At 49.3% G+C, this 16,616-nt stretch overlaps 6 protein-coding genes across 6 annotated transcripts; 3 read left to right on the top strand and 3 right to left on the bottom strand.

The window, feature by feature from the left end:
* Positions 1 to 527: 527 nt before the first annotated feature.
* prb1 (serine proteinase) lies at positions 528 to 2,095 on the bottom strand. The gene is made up of 3 exons (XM_006964551.1): positions 1,742 to 2,095; positions 1,344 to 1,673; positions 528 to 1,270 (listed from the first exon to the last, which is right to left on the bottom strand). The coding sequence occupies exons 1-3, from the start codon at positions 2,039 to 2,041 to the stop codon at positions 671 to 673; spliced, it is 1,230 nt and encodes a 409-aa protein (XP_006964613.1). The 5' UTR covers positions 2,042 to 2,095; the 3' UTR covers positions 528 to 670.
* A 1,804-nt stretch (positions 2,096 to 3,899) lies between these two features.
* On the bottom strand, positions 3,900 to 4,876 carry TRIREDRAFT_106697 (uncharacterized protein; the record flags this gene model as incomplete). The annotated part of the gene is made up of 2 exons (XM_006964550.1): positions 3,900 to 4,679; positions 4,763 to 4,876. The coding sequence occupies 2 exons, from the start codon at positions 4,874 to 4,876 to the stop codon at positions 3,900 to 3,902; spliced, it is 894 nt and encodes a 297-aa protein (XP_006964612.1).
* A 1,534-nt stretch (positions 4,877 to 6,410) lies between these two features.
* TRIREDRAFT_60052 (uncharacterized protein) lies at positions 6,411 to 7,454 on the top strand (the record flags this gene model as incomplete). The annotated part of the gene is made up of 1 exon (XM_006964734.1): positions 6,411 to 7,454. One exon carries the CDS (start codon positions 6,411 to 6,413, stop codon positions 7,452 to 7,454), a length of 1,044 nt encoding a protein of 347 aa, XP_006964796.1.
* Positions 7,455 to 8,360: 906 nt separating this feature from the next.
* TRIREDRAFT_106695 (uncharacterized protein) lies at positions 8,361 to 10,279 on the top strand (the record flags this gene model as incomplete). Its single annotated transcript, XM_006964733.1, has 4 exons — positions 8,361 to 8,396; positions 8,449 to 8,847; positions 8,911 to 9,637; positions 9,690 to 10,279. 4 exons carry the CDS (start codon positions 8,361 to 8,363, stop codon positions 10,277 to 10,279), a joined length of 1,752 nt encoding a protein of 583 aa, XP_006964795.1.
* A 1,069-nt stretch (positions 10,280 to 11,348) lies between these two features.
* Positions 11,349 to 12,077, top strand: TRIREDRAFT_60018 (uncharacterized protein; the record flags this gene model as incomplete). Its single annotated transcript, XM_006964732.1, has 1 exon — positions 11,349 to 12,077. One exon carries the CDS (start codon positions 11,349 to 11,351, stop codon positions 12,075 to 12,077), a length of 729 nt encoding a protein of 242 aa, XP_006964794.1.
* A 362-nt stretch (positions 12,078 to 12,439) lies between these two features.
* On the bottom strand, positions 12,440 to 14,711 carry TRIREDRAFT_47479 (uncharacterized protein; the record flags this gene model as incomplete). The annotated part of the gene is made up of 5 exons (XM_006964377.1): positions 14,581 to 14,711; positions 14,287 to 14,517; positions 13,275 to 14,001; positions 12,758 to 13,227; positions 12,440 to 12,701 (listed from the first exon to the last, which is right to left on the bottom strand). Coding segments are annotated over exons 1-5 (1,755 nt in total), but the record flags the coding sequence as incomplete, so codon positions are not given.
* Between the last annotated feature and the right edge of the window lie 1,905 nt (positions 14,712 to 16,616).

Here is a 16,616-nt window from a genome sequence, read left to right as displayed (position 1 = left end):
TTATGAATCTTATGGGATAGAGTGTGAGAACCTTTTTTTACTCGCGTCTCATTTGAGATATGGAATAGCCAAGTTAGAGTGTTAGCTACCTCTAGTCACTCCCTTTGCTAAGGTATGTAGTAACTATGCCGGCGCGAGCTTTCCACTACATGCTCAGCATGAAATGAGGTAACTTGTTTAAGTGCTGCGAAATCTGTTTAGTATCTGTAGAGCTTCCCTTCTGATTACTTCTTGTTTTTAACACAGGGGCACCTTTCACGTACAAGCAGTAGAAGCATGAAGACGTAGCTTAGCTGATGATATATATCAAATCTATTCTAATTTTCTAGAATCAGTAAGATATTTGCAGTTCGAGATATATCTACCTAGGTACTCTTCACAATCTAAACTTACCTAGGTACTCAGGTACCATACAGTGTCAAACAGGACATTAGTCACAATCCGCGCACAGCCCCCGAGGGGAGCACTCAAATCACCTAGCATATACGGAAGATAGACAATGTATTGCAGGTTCACTTTTCTTTCTTCCATATCCCATCAAGCCTGACTATGATGTATACTTCTCCAATCGCACCTTCTGAACTTGTAAGACGCGCCAATGCGCAACCTCCATACCATGTATTGACAATCATCGGAAAACACCCCGAGTGTCTTTGTCCGAGCCTCTTGTTTAAGCACTGTTCCCGTTGAAGATGAGAGTGTTGGGGCTGCCATTCAGACTGCCGGTGACGCGTCCAGTAGTAGCCAAGGCCTTGATGCGGTTGGTTACAGCAGTCGGGGTGCTAAGGCCCTCAAGAGCCTGCAGGTAAAGAGCGAGGCCGACAACGTGAGGAGTGGCCATGGAGGTGCCGCTAATCGTGTTTGTGGCAGTGTTAGAGCCGATCCACGAAGACAGGATGTTGACACCAGGAGCGAAGACGTCAACGCCAGCACCATAATTGGTGAAGGAAGCGGTGCGCCAGTTAATGTCAAGGGCTGCGACGGTGATGGCGTTGGGCACATTGGCTGGAGAAGTACTGGAGACAGGCTGAGGGTTTCCAAGAGCGTCACCATTGCCGGCGGCCACGATCGTCAGGACGCCCTTGTTAAAGGCTGCATTGATCGCCGTAGCCCAGGTGGAAGAGGCCGGGCCACCGAGAGACATGTTGATGGCAGACTTGCTGGCGCGGTTGCGGGAGACAATGTCGTTCACGGCCCAATTATAGCCGTCAAGGATGACCGAGGTGCTGGCGCTGTTGCCCTGGAAGACCTTGACGGAGATTAAGCTGGCCTTTCGTTACAGAGTCAGCCCGGCGTGCTCAAGGCCCGCACTGCAAAGGAAGAAGTATAATGAAGCAGCTTACCTGCTTAGCAACACCATAGGTAGAGCCACCGATAGTTCCGGAAACGTGCGTGCCGTGGCCGAGAGTGTCGACATGATCTCCACCAGCGGCGTTGTAGCCGAGGCTGGCACGTCCGCCGAATTGCTGGTGAGCAATGTTGATTCCAGAGTCAACAACATAGGCGAATGTTCCGCTACCAGCCGAAGTGTCATAGATGTAGCTAGTTGAGCCGGGTGTGCGGTGGGAGACAGTGCCGAGTCCCCAGGGGGCGCCAGTCTGAGTGGTCAAAGCACGCTTGTCTTCCACAATGTCAGACAACCACATGATGTAGTCTGGCTCTACGGAAGCAACCTGGTATGCTCATTAGAATTTCGCAATGGAACATTGGCATCTCGTCCAACAGTAGGGCAAATACTTACGTCGGGATTCGCCTTGATCTGCTTAACGGTTTCTTCATCGAACTCGCCAGCATAGGCATTCCAGCTGTCGATGTTGTACGTCTTCTCAACACCAGCAGTGCTGCGCTTGCCGAGTGAGCGCCTGTGAAGGTCTTTCACCCATGTAAGGTGAGAGTCTGTATCAACAGAGGCACCATCTTTGAGAGTGACAATGAACTTGTTGGGAACAGCTTCAGGCAGCTTGTAATTGACAGCAGGAGCGGCCAGAACAGCCGGGAGCAGGGCTCCGAGATAGAGGGCAAGGCGACGAAGGCTGGCCATTGTCAATATGTTTCTTTTCTTTTTTGTTTTTATGAAAGAAGGCAGGACCAGTTGGTGGCTGGATCTGTTATAATCTGTTCTTATGGCGGGGAGAGCGGATTTATATAGCCATTCTGCGGCCTTGATTTGAGCAATTGTTTGGCAAACTGACGTTATCACCGCGTCTATCGTTCGCAGCCTCGGCGAAGATCTGCGTAGTCTCTCACAACATAAATTCAAGCTGCCTATTGGGACCTAGAGCGATTCGGCGTAGCCAATATCATAGTAATTTTATTACGGCAATCGCATTTTCAAGCTCTTGGCATCTAGTGTCAATATGGAAAGGAGTACGACATAGCAATCATGCTTGCATGTTTGCTCATGACATTCCATGTAATCCATAGAAGCTCGGCCTCATGCCTAGCTAATTCAGGCACAGCTCTTTCAGCGTGGTCCCTCCAGATAAGCTATTTCATTCGTGAAATTGCGACACACTTTTGAAGTTCCGTTCTGGCCAGGCATAGTCCCTCTATCTTTTAAGATTCTTTTAAGGTTATTCATCAGCCACGGCTCGCCCTGGCTGTCTAGCTACTATAGGTAAAAAGGTAATGGTGATAGTCCACAAGCTTAAATTACCTAGCATTTGGCTATCTGGTAAGGTATGATTGTGTCAACGCTTTGAGGACGGCACATATCAAACACTTCACTCAGCGCCATGCGAACTAAGATTGCACCAACGATTGTGCACCTGCTGATTGTGTCTCGACGTCCGAGCCTTGAGGAACCTTTGAGTAAATGCTGCGGCAGAGTGCTCTATGGCGCCATTGCCGCCGACGCCTCGCCATCTAGAAGGAGGGGATATCAAGCCTTTGGACTATAACCGTGCTGGAAAAGGAAGGTCATCCCGCAACGGCATTGACCAGCCTTCAAAAGATCCCGGATCATCCCTTGGTTGCCGTCAACTCCACATAGCTGGCGACACGCTATCGGAGATAGATCTCAGCATATGCCTTATTAGCGTTCGACAAGCCGCATTACTATTCGGCAGCAAAATGCGACACACATCCGACCTCTTCAACCCTATTGAGAAGATTTTGAAGCAAGGATTGAGGTGACGCAGAGTATGAAGGCCCAAAGAGACGATGTGTGCCAACATGGCGATAACTCCTTTGGCGCAAAGGCTCGCATCTTGCATAATGAGCGACGTTGAAGACTTCGCCAAATGCTTCACTTTTTGGCTGCCTCGAAGACAGACTCCAGCCTTGTCACGGATGTGCATTGCACCAAGAGCTCTACATGCAAGAATGACGAGAATATTTTAGTTCTGTAATACCAACTATCTTTCGAATGATGCGCGCAAAAGAAACAGCTTGTTTCGCATATGAGGCCCCCAGTCAAGTATAGAAAGGCAACGCAGTGCATTGAGCTGCTAGCAGATGATGAACGTAGTTGTCAAGATTCTCGGTTGCGGAGCGCTTTTCTTACCGAGTTCACAGACATACTTAAAACGCCCCTTCGTATGATGCACGCAAACAACACTTGCCAGTATTCAATTCTCTTGTTCGAGGGCAAGCTGTCAGAAGTTTCCAAACATCATCCACCAGCTGTTTCTCCCTTAGGTAGTCAGAGTGATGCAGTCAAATCCGCTTATAGTGGTAAACTTTCGAGGGCTTCTCTACCTTTTCGCTGTTCAAGAGCTAATAGATCACGTTGTTACTTATTCTACCATAGACGTGACCATTAACAGACAGATGTGTACAAAAAAATTGTTTACAAGCAGCCATAAAAGATAAATCAAGAAGGCTTCATAACATGAGAGACGAAGGGAAGAAGATTAAGGAACAAGAACAGAAAAAGCGCCATGTATTATGTGTCTGAGCTAAACATTTTGCTTCAGAAATGTAATCTGAGCTCTTAGGCTTTCCGCGCCTATTTCACCTTGATAATGGTTGAAATGATCACCACCCTTCAAGATATGGAGCTGCTTTGGTTCTCGTGCCAGTCCAAATGCTTGCAATTGCGGCGAGAGTAATCTTTCGTCCTTTTCTCCCACGACCATAAGCAGCGGCGTTGGGGCTACTCGATGAATATAACGGATAGGCTCAAATCGTAGTAATCTCAGGAGGCTCATTGTGGTGATCTTGTTGTCCCAATTGCCGCCGTGGGCAGCGGCGCCTTCGAAGAAGCGATAACTCACTGCATCTCGGAGTATAACGGGAGCAGTTCCGGCCTCTGCTTCTTCAAGAGATGAGGCAACGACACCCGTGAGAGGCCATTCTCCACCCTTGACGATTTTGGCACGGTCTCTTTGGGCCATATCGAGGAATGGCTGGCCTGTCCCCATCAAAAGCTCTCCCGATACATATGGCACAACAGCAATAACCGCTTTGACTCGACGATCAATGGCCGCGGCAGATATGGCAACTCCCCCGGAGAGGCTCACCCCCCAAATTACAATCCGCCCAGGGTCAACCTCAGGAAGAGTTGCGGCGTAGTCAAAAGCGTCGACATAGTCGTCCTGCGCTCTGATAGGGTCGACATCATATCTGCGGCCGCCGCTTTCCCCAAAACCACGATTGTCGTAGAGGAGAACGTTGAAGCCCGCCTCTTGAAGCTCGACTGCGATTTGGTCAAGATAATGCTCCTTGAGCGCCGAAACCTACACGCAATGCTGTCAATCAACATGACTAGCCATCATCATGGGTGAGTGTCTGTCCAGTGTGGACTGTTTGCTCGACGTACCCCATGCGTCATGATCACACATGGATATTTTCCCGAACGAACTGGAAAGAACCACCCTTTCAGAATGACTCCATCAGTTGTTTGGATAGAGATACAGCGCCTGTGCTCAGACATGGTGAAACAAGTGTCAAATTGAGATTCGGTAGAGGTGATTACCGTGTACTACTCGTCAGCGAAAGAGAATGTGCTTCCACTCTGCATGGTGCATGGTGCAGTCATGTTTTAGGAAGACGGATGGCTGGCTCCCTATATCTTCTCAACAGCGGTATACATCCGGGGCTGGGATACGGACCACCAAGCAACCGTAATGGCCGGCTTATCATATTATTAACGAGAGAAATGAACTTATACTGCTGTTGAGATTGTTCTGTAGTTAAAGGTTTAATAAACAATCCGCTTAGAATTAAGATAGTCAGATGTCATTACTGGTGAGGCATACCCGTAGGTTGAGGATTGGTCCGTGAATGTCCGAGCTGCTGTCCACTTAAGAGCTATGCCACTGTCATAAGTCGTCATAAAGTCCTGTACCTCACTTAATAAGCTGAGTGAGATGCAAACTCGGAAAATTCTGTGGATGCTCTTCCTTTACTACCGTAGAGGTTTGTCTTCATGTGATGTCAAAACCTGCGCTTCAAATCGTCTACAGCAGCGTGATGAAGGCACAACAGCGGAAGTGTGGATGCATCACCTACGTGAGAACGAGAACGGTAGGTAGGGTTGGGAGGAGAGGATAAAGTTCAAGCTCCGGAGCTAATGTAATAGTTTGCTTTATCTGTACCGTGGCGCACAATGCGGAGATATTCCGTCTCATCAGCTCCCGGAAGGAGCATCAGAATTTTGAGCCACAGCTCCGCGAGAAGTCGGGGTCAGCCCGGACGAGCTCGGAAGAAGCAGAGGTGGCGGCGTAATTGTCATAGCGTTCCAGCGTCTCTGCAACATTGGCGCCGAGCCCGGTCACAGTGCAGCACGTAAATTTATGAAAATTATGAAAATCGACAGGTGGCGAAAGCCGTAGTATTATTGGTTTCCCGAAGTCCACATCGTATGCTCTGTGATCATGGCATGCCGTGGAAAGAAAGCCCGGGAATGACCTCATCTAACGCTAGATTTCTATACCTCAGTCTACCTGGTATAGTTATATCAACTGGGATTTGTTCAACATACTGTAGTAAAATAGAGATATATAGCGATAGTAGTAGAAATTGAAGACCTAGTTCTTTTATAAACATTAGTAGTAATAGTAGGTAAGAGTAGTAGGCACTATATGTATACCTAGGTAGGTAGAGTGTGTAAGCTAGTCTGGTGTTTTTCTTCCACAGCCTGCATGGTTCACAATTCTCATTCTCCAACTCAGCTTATCTCTCTATCCGCACCATAATAGGTATGATTCGCCGTCGTGTTCACGTCTCAATCTGCCAAGCCTGCCTCTTCAGGGCCCCTCACACTACTTATTTATAGGACAATAACGATTGGATGCTCTAGATCCTATTATAAGCGCTAACGGTAGAGCTGCATCTCACCAAAGCCCGATCAATGTTGCCCTCCCAACATCTTCAGTAGCCTCTAGGTAACCTTCGAATTATTCTGTACTCGGTCACAAAACTGATTATTAACGTGTCAGGGGGGAATCGTGTCAATCCCGCTCGAGATGGGTGACGTCCGGCAGACAATCAAGCAGTCGCTGCCGGTTGATGTTAGCAATCCATATGACCCAACAACCCTCAAGGGCAAGACGATTCTCATCACTGGTGGTGCTAATGGCTTGGGCGCACACATGGTTCGCCATTGGGCATCTCATGGCGCCAACATTGTCATCGGAGACGTTGCCGACACTGCTGGTGAAGAGCTTGTGGCTTCCCTTCGAACAGCATACCCAAAGGCGGTCTTCGAGTTTCGGCATTGCGACGTCACAGACTGGGAATCTCAGGTCAGTCTGTTCGACACCGCGACCGCGGCAAGTCCGCATGGGGCCATAGATGTCGTGGTTCCCAATGCTGGGGTTCTACTTCCAGGGGAGGCGACCGAATTTGAAAATCCCGAGTTGGCGAACGGCAAACTCCCTGAGCCCAACACAGCGACTCTCAGCGTGAATGTCAAAGGAGTCATCTTCACCTCACACCTTGCGCTTTATCATCTTCCACGGAACAAACGCTCAGATCGATGCCTTCTCTTTGTCGGCTCTGTGGCATCACTGATTCCGCTTCCAGGCCAAAGTCAGTACACCACAAGTAAACATGCTGTTCTGGGACTCTTTCGTTCACTGCGTGGGACTGCTTCCATGAGGGGTATACGTGTGAATATGATTGCACCATACTATACCGCGCAGACCAGCATGTTACCGACGGTCGCAGAGGCTCTTCTCCTATCTGGTTCTGCCGGGCCGGGGTCTGTCCCCGATGTCATTGATGCAGCAACACGCCTAGTCGCCGATGAATCAATAGTTGGTCGAGCACTTGTTATTGGTCCGCGATTGAAGGCTCAAGATATTGTTGAGGCAGTCGGTGAGGGAAGCGGCGCATTATTGAAGGAAGATGTCGACCAGTCTCGGGCTATCTGGGAATGTTATGCGCACGACTACGATCAGGTGGAGACGTTTGTGAAACGATATCTGTGGCTTCTGAATGCTACCGCGAGGGCCCGAGGAATGTTTGCCTGGATTCTAGATATACTGGCCATCTGGAAGAGGGGGTGACAAGTGAAGAGCGATCACATATAGTTGAAACTTGGACGATTGTCCTGGAGACATCTACACAGGGAGCCAAAGACTTTGGATTTCTCGCTTTTAGCAACCTTAGGTTAAGATGTGTAGATATTGCTACAATAATCTTAGTAACCTCTCCCAACGTCTTTACATGAGTAACCCGCTGTTTGTCTTGAGGTCTAACTGCCGAGGGCGTGTGGCTCTATTTCAGTGTGCTAGTAAGCTGGGATCTATATCAGATAGAGGGAATCTTTTGGTAAGTAACATGGCTGATTAGGTACCTACCGTGAAAAGGAGAATATGTATCAAGTTTTAGCTTCTATGCCTTAGAGGCTCTTACTATTCACATTCTATATTGCGCGTACCGACTTTGGGTCCCTACTATTTTCTCTGCCCGCCTTCTCAGGTTGGAGTCGGCGGTTCGCATCGCTTACCCAATTTGTAACAAGAACGGAAGCCACAAGCCTCCTGGACTCTTTGGGTAAGGGTTGACATGCTATCGCTACGTCGTACCCAGTTCTTACAGAACCCTCCAGTCAAAACTGCCCATCTCGATGCTCTCCGCGATAGCTGCCTTAGCAATATATCTCTTCCAATTACACATCACCAAAGCGAACCTCGTGAACTTCGTGATGGATCATAAAATAGCCTCTGGGTACGCATTACATTCAATCATAGTGACGTAACATTTGCAGATAGATATGAATATCAGAACGTCAACACGACCCCGCAGAGGGTGAAATCTTCCCAGCTGATGCTTTACTTATCTCTCTTATAGATATATATATATATATGTATACCAAGGGAAAGCGGTAGTCGTTTCCCGAGGATTAGTTTTCCTTCCAAAGCTTTTATTGAAGCACCTTATCGGCTATTCCCTTGATTACCAATACCGAAATGGACTTTGAACATAGGGAGCGTCTTAGCCGCCAAGTGAGTCTATCCATGAGCATTAAGGGAGGAGGCACTGATTACTGCAACACAGCCTCCAAATGAATGGAGTCTTGAGCAAGGGTTGGATCCAGCCCGCTTAGGTCTACGTAACCAGAGCAACCTCAAGATCCATACTGATACCCGGCCTCCAACGGTGACAAACTCAGCAGAGCTTCGCGCAGACGCGAATGACGACGACCCCTCATTTGTCATTCAAGAAGAGAGAAAAGGCTGGAAAGGCTATGTAGAGTGGGAGGATTACCCTGAGAAAAAGGCCAGAGCTCGCAAGCGATTCTCCCAGTACAAGTTTCCCCCGCCCCCCGAGTTCCAGCTTGCGCCAATCCCAGCGACGAACCCCGTCCTCGAGTGTGTTCGATGGAAGCTGTGGCACAAGGCAATTGGCGGGGCGCTCACCAGTGTGCCTGAGGATAGCTGGAAGACAGTTCTTGAGGTGATTTTCATCTGACAACTCCCATGAAACAATAGTGCACTGTTAGCTGACCGTTTCGCCCAGGAAAAACATCCGGGCATGCTGCATCTCCTTCAGTTTCCCTACAATGGGGAGCCACCAAAGACCCTGCTCACCAGAGAAACCATCACACCCAACGAACTTCATTTCGTGCGCAACCGTGGAGGAATTCCAGACATTGACGTCGTTGAATTCGACCTTCGTCTCGATGGGCTGGTAAACACCCCCACGGTCCTCACCCTGGAAGATCTCAAAAACGAAGCCTTGTTTCCACGCACTTCCAAGCTCGTAACAATTCAGTGCAGCGGAACCAGACGTCTTGAGCAAATTGTTGAATATGCTGGTGAAGGCGACGAAATGATTAATGCTCCATGGGCAGAGGGTGCAATCGGCACAGCAAACTGGACTGGTGTGAGCCTCAAAAAGGTCATCAAGCATTGCGGGGGCCTGAAAGAAGGGGCAAAACACCTTGAATTTTACGGAGCAGAGACATATTTCAAGGGCGGGGACTGTATGAACTATGTCGTCTCTGTCCCGTGGTCAAAGGTGAGGGCAAATGAGGTAATTCTTGCTTGGGAGATGAACGGTAAACCACTACCCAAAATTCATGGATTTCCACTGAGGGCAGTGGTCATGGGTTACATCGGGGCTAGAAGCGTCAAGTGGCTTTATCGCATCAAAGCTATCGAACACCCCAGTCGTGCCCCAGTTCAGAGCAGAGAGTACCTGTACTTTCAGCAGCAGTACGGGAAGCACAATCAATTGCCTACGTGTGAGTGACTCGGTTGCAAAACGAAGACTATTCTGGGCTAATGGACGAGCAGTGGGAATCCAAATCCAAGAGATGCCAGTCAGTAGCGCCATCATGAGTCCGTGGCACAAGGAAGTCGTTGTCCACAATGGCCATATCGAAGTCACTGGTAAGGATCATGGTGTTCCACTGGAATGTCTACGGGACGTTAACATTACAGGGTGGGCTTACTCTGGCGGCGGCCGCTGGCCGGAACGTGTCGAGCTCTCTTCGGATGGCGGTTGGGCTTGGTATTCCGTACCTACCGAGAATATGTCGCCAAAGCACAAGTGGGCCTGGAGAACTTGGACATCGTCCGTCCCATGCGATCAAGAAGGGTGGACAGAACTCGTCGTCCGCTGCTGGGACAACAGTCTGAACACGCAGCCAATGGAAGTTCGCCATAGCTGGAACTGGGGGCTGCATGTCACAAGCAGCTGCCACCGAGTCAAGATTTACAGCGTGAATGCCAGCCGGCCTGAGACTAGGAAGCGGCTGGAACAATTTGAGAAACATGGAGAGCCATTTGTGCCAATTACACGGCCGACGGAGTTCAAGTATATGACTCCTGAAGAGTATGAGAAGGCATGGAAAAAGATGGAGCCGAGAGATGTGGACAACTGAATGCTACCATCGGTAGTCAGTGGAAGTATAAGTACCATATTCAACTTGCGATGATTAATATTCGGCGTGACCACTTCAGAGATTTGATCAAGGTCATGCAGGCAAGTAGAGGCCTTTGGAGGTATCTGATCGGCCCTCGACAGCTGCGAAATGGGAGTTATTCATGCGTCGGTGGTATGGCGTGAAATATATAGCAAACTAGGAAACAATTCTTCCACTTGACGATCAGCTTAGGTCAGATAGGGTCGGACGACGGAACGGGGAAGGCAGAACAACTCAGCATGCCAGATCAGTAACACCAGGGGGAACATCCTTGTGAGTGGTGGTGCTCGTGATACCGTTAACTAGTATTTGTTTTCCTTCGAAGGGTTTCTGCTTTTCCACCACTCTAGTCCCTAATGATGTATGGGCGGCGTGACGTGATGTTGAACGTGATAACTGATACTTCAGTGTACAAGTCTACATTATGCCCGACATTGAGGAGATTGCAGCAAGCAACACTCAACACATTGTACGAAGATGGCAGTTCAAGGAACAGCCAAGACGCTCTCGACACTTTACCTTGGGGCTGATGGGGTAACATCTGTTTACCGCCTCATCGGAAACTCCACGGCCGAGGAGTGCAAGCCGCAACAGCTGAGAAGTGGCGCTAGTTGATCGAACTGGTAATGTAGGTACGTAAGATGAAGATCAATGTGTCCCTGCCAATCTGTCGTCCGGGACTTTTTGATAACGGTGGCCTCTGCTGGTAAGGTTGCCTACGGAGTAATTACCTTAGGTATTACTCGTACTTGACGGAAGGGTGATAGAGTGGTGGCAGAAGCACACCTCAGTGTGGCAATTCAATCTTCCCCAAGAGTGGGGACGGGTGACAGTCGCCCATCGAGATGGGGCATGTGAAGCCATTACTAGCAGGCAGATCGTGAGCGAAGTGGAGCAGAGCGTTTCTCAACTAGTGAGTACGGACATCTGTGTCCGCACCCTCGAGCAAACAAACGGGCTATATACGGCATCAGCTATATCACCTTTTATCCGGCGGCTTACCTGGTAGTACAAGCTACAACACAAGATGGACCAGACGTATAGATCGCTTGCAGACTGCCTCCTCTGCAAGTGGGAGGAACTGAGGGCAACCGTGGCTACCACCAACGGCACCAGGAGCCCGCACTCTCCGCCTCGGCTCCTTGTCGCAGTAGCAGGCCCTCCTGGTTCCGGAAAAACAACAATCGCAAACAAGGTTGCTGAAATCATCAACGCCTTGTCCCCGAGAAGCAACAACCCCAAAGCTATCGTCATATCTGCCGACGGTTTCCACCTTCCGCTTGCCACACTACGAAAACTACCCAATGCCTCAGAAGCCCTTGCACGCCGTGGAGCCCCATGGACATTTGACGGCCATGCAGCTGTCAGCCTCATACGAAAACTCAAGTCAGATGCGCCTCGTCGGCCAATTCTTGCGCCTACTTTTGACCATGCAATCAAGGATCCAGTATCAGATGGATTGCTCATAGAGGTGGATGCGGATATTTGCATCCTGGAAGGAAATTATCTTCTCTGCGATGAGCCGCCATGGGATGAGATTGCAAATCTCGTGGATGAGAAGTGGTTTGTCTATGTCGAGCCTGAACTGGCCTGTAAACGAGTCGCGTTTCGGCATCTAGCCGCTGGAATTGAGACAACGATGGAGAAAGCACTCCATCGAGCGAGGACAAACGATCTGGTGAATGGCGAGTTCATTATGTCCAAAAGCCTGGGCAGATACAATGTGATGATAGAAAGCATAGAAACAAACTCTTAGAATTCTGAACTTTCAAGGGTAAAAAGCCCCACACGAAAGAGAATACAGCCTAGAGTATGTTTATACCCGAGTCGCAGTGTTTATGGCTTAGGAACGGCACTCAGGGGGAAGCTCTACATATTACTATAAAGGTTCAGAGAAGAAGAAAGCACCGCTGCGATATATCAAACGCCGTATTGCATTTAGACACCATTTAAGAAATGCATCCAAGAATCATCACTTTCCTTGGCTGCAGTGTCAAATAGCGCATTAGGCCACATCATGGAGAAGACGGCGTCCATGTGATCATGGGAGTTATCCATAGACATCATTGGCCTGTCACCGTCGGCGTCAGATGTGTGGCGAAATGCCTCATCGTGAACGCCAAAGACACTCTCTGGTTGCAGCATCGACGCAGCTTCGAGGCTGGCATCGTCTGGAAGGGGTGTCGAAGAGTTCACATGCGCCCTGCAGAGACTTGCAATGACTTGATGGCATCTCCGGGCGCTTGGATTGACAGGCACCAGTGCCACCATGACTTTGAGAGAGGTGACGATTTGATTGCGCCAGTCAGGCGCTTTCGGAGAGGAAGGGTCGTTTTGGAGACAGATGCAGGGGACCAGAGCTGCTTGAAAAAGGAAATATCTGCGCACGTTTTAGTGGACTGCGTCTGATAGATTTTGGTCGCCGCGATAACCTACAACGCATACCACGCAAAGAGACGAATATGATCGTTCGTGGCCCAAAACTCACTAATGGATAATATGGTCTCTTTTGCATCATTGAGGCATCGCTCGTAGGCTTGAAGCGACTCTGAACTCGAGTTATCTCGGCGGCCGCTGCGCGCAAGCAACGCTCGCCGGATGACGAAAGGCCGGTACATGATCATGCGGAAGTTTCGCCACCTCCATTGCATGACAGAATGAGAAAATACATGCTTGGGCGGTACAGAGACTGTTGCTGAGAAATATGATGGCGTGTTTTCCATCCATGGTCCCAGGCACTGGTCCTCTAGTAGAAGCAGTTCCCGAGCGGTAGGCAAAGGCTTGGAAATGATGCGAATATATATCGGATTGGTGGCGATGTGAAACCTTGCCTGCGTCCGGACCGCCGTGTAAACGGAGATCTCGTGTGGATCGGGGGGGAAAGTAGCAGACATAGCCGTGAGATCCTGTGGATGTTAGCCATAACGTATAGAAAGACTGAGAATCCTATTACCTTATCGTGGACGTTCATGGGCAACGATATGTCAACACCGTTGAATGGGCACACCTGTGGTCGACCGAATGTTATGGTAGCCCCAATGTCAAAAATGCTCAGCGTCCACCAGACTCTCCGTCGAATTTCCATGCTTAGAGGGGAAATCTTCCATCCCTGGAAGTCTTTGTGTAATCCAAGCGCCATGGCCATTCTCGCAGCCAATCCGGAGTAACTATAGGCGGCATTGGGCTTGTCTCTCTTCTGTTGATAATTCGAGATCAACGTCAGAGCCTGAACCATTGTTAAGCTACCGACTTCAAGCACGTCGAAGGACAGTAGTGACTTGGTGTGATGGAAGATATCCAGATCCAGATTGTTCAGAGTAGTCGCAGTCGTATACACTCCAAGAGCCGCCATAACATATGCCAGGATATACCAAGATCGGCCGTTGGGCCTTGGAATGACCTCCGAGTACTGGGCTCGGAATGTTGGTTCGTGAACGATGGGGTAACTGACGTGGTAAATCCTGAAGTATGCATCGATCATCGAGTCGGCGATGTGTCTGTTTAAGTTGGGAAGTGTGATAATGGAAATACTGGCATCCGTCTCAACATGCGCGTGGCCTTGGGCAGTCCTGGACCCTACGGGCTCTAGGAGGCGTAAGAAAGCCGCACCTGAAGCAATGCCAAGGTAGCCACTACGCTGTTCGGAGACCGTCAAGGATGCCATGCCATCGAGAATCTGCCTTGTATCGTTCAAGTCGCTCGCAATGGACACTCCAGGAGAATTTTGTCCGACAGGCTCGTGTTCGTTCCAACCGAATTCGCCTGTTGATGGAGGGCTTTCAAAATCAACGTGTTGAGGGTGATCGAAACTCTCTGAGTGGTCCGCTCCCCTTAGATCTTGCTGCGATGATGCATCCTCATGAGATTCTCGTGTTTGAGTGCCTGCGAGAAGAGTCTCATCAGATACCAACCCCTCGGCAATAGCTGAAGCCAATGCATGTTGGGTATGCGGCATATCCTCAGACAGCTCACTACAGATGGATTGTCTAGGACGTGAAGAAGTCCCCGCCTCCTCTGAGGTCAATCTTGGCTGTCGCTTGTTGTGAGCTAGCGTGCCATCATGAGAGATCTCGCTGGGTGAGGCAGGGGTATTGTTCGATCCTTCGCTGAGAATAGTATGTTGAGGAAGAGCCGCTCGCAGTTGTCGGATCAAAGCCTCAGCCTGCTCTAGTCTTTCTTCTACTTCTGTAAGGTGTCTACCGACGAGAATTAGACTGAAACGGCATCTCACTACAAGCTTATGTCGTATCGATGCTCACCTCCTGGTCAATGGAGTTCGAGAGTGTTTTTCGTATAGACAGTGCCTTCTGTATCTCAGGCACATGTTACACGTGGGTATTCCCTTGTTGCATTTTGACTTCCTCCGTCGGCATTCTTTGCATGCTTGATCGGCGAAGCCCAATGGCTTGGGCAATGCCAGGGGCGCTGGACTTTGGGTCTCCATTGATAGAAAGGACGAGGCACGGAGTTATGTCGGGATGATGGTTATGTTCTCCCCATCCCGCGTGTATCGACCTACATTTCCGAAGTAGGAGATGGATCAGATGCATAACACGAGCGAAGAGGAACTCTTGATTTGGTAGCCCAGGAATAACGATGTCCCGATGCTTTGCACTGTGGGGTTGAGCACTGTCCCCCACCTGGCAGAAGTTGGTCGGTTGGGCCAGTCACACCCATCTTAGATTCGAGGTTCAACCGTTGTTCACTTTAGGAAAGGACAACCGTCAAGTTAGTTGCCAATGTATGCTAAACGGTCATTCCTTACTCAAGCTTAGTTTCATGTACGAATCATCGCACAATACTCTGGTTAGAGCCCTTCGGTGTTGGTGTATTTCGGCGTGGACAGAGCAGCCCCCCCCTCCCCCACCCTCCCCATCTCCCCAAGTCTGTTACAGCGTTGAGCCTTTGCTACGGCGTATTCACCGGCGGCCAGGACAGTCTCAAGAGCGCCCAAAACGTCTCTAGCGAGCAGAGGGCTGCATTAGTCCAAGAAAGGGCGCTGAGCTCATAATCCTTGATGAAATGATGCCTCATGTTGGTACTCATAAGTTTTCAGGTCGCTGAAGAATCGCTTAAACGAATCTCGGCTGGTCAAATTCTTCCACCACGCTCTGAGATGAGGTCGAGAGCATAGCAATGTTGTTAGATAGACCGTTTGGTCCAATTGATGCATGTAAGAGACCAAAAATAGGTCGACTACTTGCAATGTCTGAACTCTCGTCAGCTGAATTTATACACCGCTTGCTTCAATGATTACTACTTACATCTCCAGCCATGAATCGCTGATGCCAAAGCCTATTTTCCAGCAAATCGGGGTTGCTTGCACTCTTCAGCGTCCGATTCGCCATTGAACTATGGACCTGTTCACATGGGTATAGATGCCTCCGAAGTTTGGTTTGAGGGCGGATATGCGGTTTGAACGGCTGATGTTCCACCAACTGGTTGGCCACGGCGTCGATAGAAGCAAGCTCAATCGAAGCTACCTCTTCGTACATTGCAATCGCAACAACATAGTAAGGATTCCGGAGCAGTGACTGCGATGACTTACTGCTGCCACTGGCACGCGCAAGATATCTTTCAATTCCACTTACTCAGCAAATCCGGATCGCGAGACTCGTCTCATATGAAGAGCACAGCGCCAAAAGGGTTGAGCTCCAGTAGTTCTAGCGCTAGGTTGCGTCAGTAATTGTAAGAGTTACTAGAGCGATTCCGCGTCGTTGCACCGATATTTCATGCTCAAACTAGGATATGTCAATCTTTTGAAAGTGCTGGGTCTGTATTCCAAGTTCATGGACGGTGAGAAGCAGCATCTGCGGGCAGGGTACCTGAGAGTCAGTGAACGATGTGAGTTGAGTCATTTTGGTGTTCACCAAGGCACGCAGTATGCTGTTCCACGATGTTGGCGGTGACGTTTCGTATTATCATAGGAAAGGCATGAAACTGATTTACATCATTGGCGAAGTGTTTGTTGCTCTATGTACATGGACAAATGGATTGACGTGCTATTACTATCACTACTCTCAGAGGCTTTCGTCAACAAGCTGATCTGTAATCACCTGTCGCAATCGCTGGGCTTGTGTAAATACCACTGATCCGAGGCATCCTAGTAAATAAATTCCCCCAATGTTGATGTTGCTATCATCAGATACCAGGTTCTACTCTCTGCTACTATTGTTCATGCTGGGCTTATTCGTGACATCTATCCCCATGTTACTGATCCAAGGCATCCTAGCAAATGAATTCTTCTATTATTGCGGTTGATAGCAGTAGATAATAGACTCCACTCTCTGCCACT

The sequence above is a fragment of the Trichoderma reesei genome, assembly GCF_000167675.1.
Source record: "Trichoderma reesei QM6a unplaced genomic scaffold TRIREscaffold_7, whole genome shotgun sequence".
Lineage (NCBI taxonomy): Eukaryota > Fungi > Ascomycota > Sordariomycetes > Hypocreales > Hypocreaceae > Trichoderma > Trichoderma reesei.
The sequence above is the reverse complement of the archived record's forward strand: the minus strand, read 5'-3'. Positions and strand labels throughout refer to the sequence as shown.

What these genes read in the sequence shown, in the direction of transcription:
- prb1 (XM_006964551.1), bottom strand. Translation starts at nt 2,041, where the DNA reads ATGGCCAGCCTTCGTCGCCTTGCCCTCTATCTCGGAGCCCTGCTCCCG. An exon ending in AGATCAAGGCGAATCCCGAC is followed by an intron (nt 1,674 to 1,741) that starts GTAAGTATTTGC and finishes TGAGCATACCAG; the next exon opens with GTTGCTTCCGTAGAGCCAGA. An exon ending in CCTATGGTGTTGCTAAGCAG is followed by an intron (nt 1,271 to 1,343) that starts GTAAGCTGCTTC and finishes CTGTAACGAAAG; the next exon opens with GCCAGCTTAATCTCCGTCAA.